The 6,358-nt window shown below is 55.0% G+C and overlaps 2 protein-coding genes across 2 annotated transcripts in view; both read left to right on the forward strand.

Annotated features, from left to right (window-relative positions):
* The window catches only part of LHFPL4 (lipoma HMGIC fusion partner-like 4), a 51,778-nt gene extending 46,267 nt beyond the window's left edge, over positions 1–5,511 (forward strand). The window contains exon 3 of the mRNA XM_011998591.1: positions 1,604–5,511. Coding sequence (XP_011853981.1) covers positions 1,604–1,704 — 101 coding nt within the window. The 3' untranslated portion in view covers positions 1,705–5,511. The remainder of the gene's footprint in view (positions 1–1,603) is intronic.
* On the forward strand, positions 3,628–5,511 carry LOC105552816. Its single transcript, XM_011998590.1, has one exon. It carries the CDS (start codon positions 3,738–3,740, stop codon positions 4,326–4,328), a length of 591 nt encoding a protein of 196 aa, XP_011853980.1. The 5' UTR covers positions 3,628–3,737; the 3' UTR covers positions 4,329–5,511.
* Positions 5,512–6,358: the final 847 nt, after the last annotated feature.

A 6,358-nucleotide genomic window follows, 5' to 3' on the forward strand; every position in this document is an offset into this window, starting at 1 on the left:
GCTGGGACTACAGGCATGCACCATCACGCCTGACTAATTTTTGTATTTTTTGTAGAGACGAGGTTTCCCCATGTTGCCCAGGCTGGTCTTGAACTCCTGGCTTCAAGCAATCCTTCCGCCTTGGCCTCCCAAAGTGCTGAGATTACAGGTGTGAGCCACCTTACCTGGCACATTGTATGCTTTATAATTAGTGTATTGCATATAAACTTTCATATACATCAAGTGGCATTAAAATACAATAAAGAAAAAAGGCCACATTTAGAGAACTCCAGAGCTCCAGTAACTTGCCCAAAGTCACTTAAGTGGTGAAGGCAGAATCTGAACCCAAGTCCAAGTCCAAAGCCCAAGCTTCTCCCCCTTGTCACGCTGTCTGTCTCAACCTGGTGAGGCCAGAGATTTCCTGCATGGCTTTGGGAGCTCTCCTGGGAAGCTGACCTGCTAACCTGTACTCAGAGGCAGGTTCTAAGTAACTGACTTAGTCCCTCAGACCCCGGGATTTCTGTGGTCTTGGTGTGAAGTCAAGGCCTGCCCTCTGGCGGCAGCTTCTAGAAGTGCAAGACTAAGACAGATCTGGCCTTTATCAGGAAGGGGTGTGAGGATGTGACTGACGTGAAGTGGGCCCCCTCAGTGTCCCTCTCCTCCCTTCCCAAAGCCCCTTAACAACTTAGTGTTAAAAATCGATGTAAAGGAGCCCCAGTTTTCCTCCCTTCAGTGTCCAGGGAACCTCCATCCCTCACTGGAAGTTCAAGATGAGTGAGCCTCCCACTTTAGTTTTAACCCAAAGACCTCCGAGCCAAGAGCCATGGCGCGTACCTGTGGTCCCAGCAACAGGCTGAGGCAGGAGGATCGCTTGAGCCCACAAGTTCAAGCCCAGCCTGGGCGATGTAACAAAACCCAGTTTCTATTAAAAGGAAATATATAATTTTTTTTTAAAAGAAGACCTCTGGAACCAAAGAAAAAATAAATAAATAGCTTCCATTTCCAGCATATTCTATGACCCAACACTGCCAAGTCCTTGGCTGTCATTATTTGTCTCTTTTTGACCCGTTGGAATTACCCTGTGAGCTATGATCCTTATTTTGCAGATGAGAAAATCGGGGCTCAGAGACATTAAATGGCTTGCTCATGGCCATCCTGCTGGTCAGGTGAGGCTGGGATTTCAGCCCTTGTACAGTTGGCCCCTCTGACATTTTTTAGTTTGTTTGTTTGTTTGTTTTTGAGATGGAGTTTCACACTTTCTGCCCAAGCTGGAGTGCAGTGGTGCAATTTTGGCTCACTGCAATCTCTGCCTCCTGGGTTCAAGCGATTCTCCTGCCTCAGCCTCCCTAGTAGCTGGAATTACAGGCATGCACCACTATGCCCGGCTAATTTTTTCTATTTTTGGTAGAGACAGGGTTTTGCCGTGTTGATCAGGCTGGTCTTGAACTCCTGACCTCAAGTGATCCACCCACCTCAGCCTCCCAAAGTGCTGGGATTACAGGCGTGAACCGCTGCGCCCGGCCCCTCTGCTCACTTTTGCCCTGGGGAATGTGTAAGGAAAGCCCGAATGCCCAGGCAGCCTCTGATTTCTCTAATTCTCTCTCCCTCTCTCTCTCTCTCTTAGATTTTGTGGGCTCTACAGTAAGCTCCGTGTTGCGGCCCGGGGGTGATGTCTCTGGATGGGGAGTCCTTCCCTGCCCCGTGGCTCACTCACAGGGACCCTGAAAGGCCAGGATCACAGTCCAGGAATTGGCCTGACCTCAGCTTGTCCTGCCTCCTGCCCTCTCGTCACTCCATTCAAGCTCTGAGGGAAGGCCCTGATCTCAGACTCACTTCTCACCGACTACCCTGCGAGCTCCAGGCTTTGAGGAGAGGAAAGCCTGGATGTGGCCTGGGGGAGAGGAGAGGCCCTCCAGACCTTGGGAGGGTCTAATTCTTGCTCCTCCCTAAATTTGACCTAAGGGAGCCTGCATCCACCCAGGCCCTTGGGCTTCTCCTCTCCTCTCTAGACTGGCCTGGAGGTCCCTGCAGATCCCCAGGGAGAGCAGAGCTATAGTTCCAGCTCCCCAGGCCCCCTCAGTCTGGAGGGCTGCTGCCTGGCTGCATCCACACCTCTTCTGGTCCCTGCCTCCTCAAGAAATTTGTTCTAGATACTGCCCCAGGGTGGGCTGGACTCTTTCCTACTTTTTTTTTTTTTTTTTTGGCTGATGTTGGTTCCACCACATCTGCCACAAAGCTCCAGGTGCCACCAGTCTCCCCTGGGACCTCCTCTGCCCCATTCCAGCCTGCTTCCAGCTCACGAAGAGGGAGAGCTGCACCGAGGGACGGCACAGGGCCTTGCTGTCAGCTGCAGACCGGTTCCCTGATCAGCCCAGAGTCAGAAAAGACCTTCAGGCTCTGGAGGCAGCTGGAGGGGGCAAGTGGCCTCGGCAGTTGGAACTTAGAAGCTGCTCAGCCCGGGCTGGCCTGGCCTCCTCTTCCTTTCTGCTGGAACATCTCACCGACGACTGAGCCCTTGACCTTGGCCTGTTTTGCCCAGGCCTCCTCTCTGCTGGGATGTCTCACCAATGACTGGACCCTTGACCCTGGCCTGTTTTGTACAGCACAGACTTCTTGGCCCTGTTGTCAGGGTTGGGGGGTATGGAGGGAACCCCAGAGGTGGGGAGTTGGGGGATGCATTACCCCTTCTGCCCCTTCTCATGCCCCCCACACCCCAGGCATCTACCAAGGGCAGAGACTGTCTTGTCTCTTTGATACTTTTCTGCATAACTTGAACTTGCAGGTCATCTCTGAACAGGGTACCCCGTCCCCTCTCCTAGGCCTTGTTATCCTGTCCCAGCCTTTTTGTCCTCCTGGCCCACCTCTCGCCTTGCGATATGCCCAGGGTCTGCACCTGTGGGCAGTGCTTGGAGCCGAGGCTTGAGTGTATGTGTATGAGTGAAATGTGTGTGCGTGTGTGCGCGTGTGAGAGTGTGTGTGTGTTAGGGGGGCAGGTGAGAAGTTTCTCCCCCCCTTCTCCCACTGTGGGAGCGACTCCCTTCCCCTTGGCAGGGAGCAGGTGAGGGAGACTCCTGGTATGTTTTGAACACCCCTCATTCCCCTATGGGTCTGGCAGCAGAGCCATCTCGCCCGGAGAGCCTCCCTGCCCTGGGGCCTGGACAGCTCCCCTCAGCACTAGTTGCTGGTGCAGACCAGCTTCGTCCAGCGCCCCCTCCTCGTGGCCTGGACCCGCAGGGAAGGGGCAGTGCCCTGCAGGATGCTGGGGGAAGCTGCCTTGGACCTCGGAGGAGGGGAGAAGGTCGCTTGAGCGCCATGTGTTTGCCAACCTTGTGTTCATTTCCACAAGACTTGGACCTGAGAGGGTTTCCAAGAAAGACCCTAGAAGTCCCCTGCCTCCCCACTCTGGACCCAGCTGGAATCAGATGCTGGGGCCTGGGGGGTTCCTGCCACGTGTAACTTACCAAGTCCCAACCCCACTCCTCCACTTACTCCTCCTGGGCAAACGCCTCCCCGCAGTGCTCTGGTCCCAGCGCTGGGCTCCCCTTCCCCCGCAGAGCCTTCCTGGGGAGTCCAGTCGGCCTGGGATAGGGGTGCTGCGGGACAGAGGGTCCGGGTTAAATGCGGGAGGGTGTGGGAGCCCCGTGGGAGGGAGTGGGGGTAGGAGGGAGTTCCTCAAATATGCAAACCAAAGCCCGGCATTGGAGGGGAAGAGCAGAGCTAGGAGAGAGTGAGGGGAGGGGCCGAGCAAGCAACTGGGAATGGGGGAAGACACTGGGGTGCGGAGAGGAGGGGTGCAGAGACAGGGAGATGAGAGACGATTGGAGAAGGAGCGAGGGGGACGGAGAGGCACAGAGAGAGATAGCTCGAGGAGAAGAGATCGAGAGAGACAGGGGCAGAGGCAGAGAGATGAGAGACCAGCTGAGAGGCTGCGGGAGAGCTTGGGGTCGGGGAGGGGAAATGGACGGAAAGGCGGAAAAAGGACTCAGGAGCAGGGAAGAGGTAAATGGAGATGTGGGTTAGGGGGCAAGAATGGGATGCAGAAGAGGGAGAGGAGGATGAAGGAGTCAGGATGTGGGGCAGTGAGGAGGGTGTTTCTGTCTGGGCACTGGGTGAGGGGAGAGCTTATTCCCTCAAGGATGCCTGCTACCAGGTGTCCTTGCTACACCTTGTTCCCCAAGGACACCCAGCAAACCTGTGCCCTGCTGAGGGGGTTAGAACTGACCCCTCAGAGGCTGGAGGCCCAGGGCACAGGCAGCCAAGGCCACATCCTTTTGGGGAGGCCTGGAGTGAGGGAAGCCACTTCAGAGGGCGGAGGGGGTCCAGCTGACTCAGGAGGGGGTCAGCGCTGAATGGAGAAGAGGGAGGCCAGTTCCCTGGTGGGGTAGCCTGGCAACATTCCCATGCCACCGCACCTGGCCAGCTGCCATCTTGGCAGAGCCAGGGGGAGATGCACCAGGGAGTCTGGGGTCAGGAAGGCAGAGTTGTGTGGGCTGAAGTCTGCGGGAACCCCAGGGTGACACAGGCAAGGGGTAGAAGTCAGAGTGGGGACCAAACCATAGACCGGGGCCCTGGGTTCTGCAGAGGTGTGGATGGGGTGGGTGGCAGGTGCTCCTGTGGGGGGTCCCAGGTGAGGCCCTGATGGCTCATCATGGGAAGGGGGCTTTGTGGTTTGCCTCTGCTATCGTCAGGCAATCTGGCCTTAGCCTTCAGGAGGAGATAAGCAGAGGAGATCAGTGCCTGTTTCTGACCCCAGGAGGGCCTTTTTGGGCTCCAACCTAGAGCCTTCTGGCTTCAGCTCCCAAGAGAAGTACCCCCCCTAACTGTGACCGGATCAGGGGTCTACCACTGCCCGATTTTCTCTGCCTGATCTGGGGACTCAGGAGAGGCCACGGCAGCCACAGCCTAGGGGTGGTTCAGTCCCTGGCCCACAGTGCTGGTCAGTTGAGTCCTTCTGGGAACTGGGGCTATGAAAATTTTTGGCTTTGAGGACAGGTACCCATGGAGGAAAACTTTCCTGAGGGGGTGAGGACCAAAGAATCAAGATCCTTTTCAAGGCCTGCGATAGCCAAGATGATGAGAACTTTTAGATAAGGCTGTGGGGAGAGTCCCTGGCCTTTTGAGCGTCCTGCTTGGGCATGCGGGGAATAACCCTTCTCCAGCTTCCAGTGTGAACTGAGAAAGGGAAATCCTGCCTTTGGAGAAGCTGGGATCTTCCCAGCACCAGAAACTTCTGCAGGCCCCTGCCTGGCTCATGGCTAACCTTTGGGTGGGACTGGAGTTTCCTGAACAGGGAACAAGGGAGCCTTCCGCAGAGCTCTGACAGGCAGGCCTCCGAGGGCCTGTGCTGTGTGCTGTTAGGATAGCTTGGTGTTGTCTACACCCCATTAGTAAGTTCTGTCTGAGTGTGTCCTCGCTGTTCATTGTCTAATTTGGTAACATTTATTTTGGTCCTGACCCCTTATGCTGCTGCTGGGTTTGAGCTTCAGTGCAGGTGGAATGACATTCAAATAAAGAAACACTTTCTATCACCCATGCTGGCTGCCACTTCTCTGAGTCACTGGGATCAAGAGGGGTAAGATTCCGACCCCATGGATCAGGTTTGGCTGGTATTAACAGAGCCCTACTACTGTGGCTTAACAAGATAGTTTATTTTACCAACACATTAAAAAAAAAAAAAAAAAAAAAAGCCTGGAGGTGGGTAGATCATGGCTGATATGGCTTTCAGTGTTATACAGAACTTAGGCTCCTATCTTTCTGCACTGCCATTTTCTTTTTTTTTTTTTTTTTGAGATGGAGTCTTGCCCTGTCACCCAGGCTGGAGTGCAGTGGAGCGATCTCAGCTCACTGCAAGCTCCGCCTCCCCGGTTCACGCCATTCTCCTGCCTCAGCCTCCCCTGAGTAGCTGTGACTACAGGCACCTGCCACCAAGCCCGGCTAAGTTTTTGTATTTTTAGTAGAGAAGGGGTTTCACCATGTTAGCCAGGATGGTCTCTCGATTTCCTGACCTTGTGATCCGCCCGCCTCGGCCTCCCGAAGTGCGGGGATTACAGGCGTGAGCCACCGCGCCCGGCCTGCACTGCCATTTTCAATCCTGGCTACATCCTCAAGAACACCTCATGGCCCAACGTGGCTGCTGGAGCTCCAGTCACCTGGGCCACGTTTCATCTGAACACTTCTGGAAATTCCATAGGACTGTGTCACATGGGCCACATTAACTGTAAAGGAGGCTGAAAACATGTGGTCTGTTATCTCGGCACATTGCCAGCCCAAATAAAACAGGGGTTCTTGGCTAGGCAAGGTGGCTCATGCCTGTAATCCCAGCATTTTCGGAGGCTGAGGTGGGTGGATCACCTGAGGTCAGGAGTTTGAGACCAGCCTG

The sequence above is a fragment of the Mandrillus leucophaeus genome, unplaced genomic scaffold (genome assembly GCF_000951045.1).
Source record: "Mandrillus leucophaeus isolate KB7577 unplaced genomic scaffold, Mleu.le_1.0 Scaffold576, whole genome shotgun sequence".
Classification (NCBI taxonomy): Eukaryota; Metazoa; Chordata; class Mammalia; order Primates; family Cercopithecidae; genus Mandrillus; species Mandrillus leucophaeus.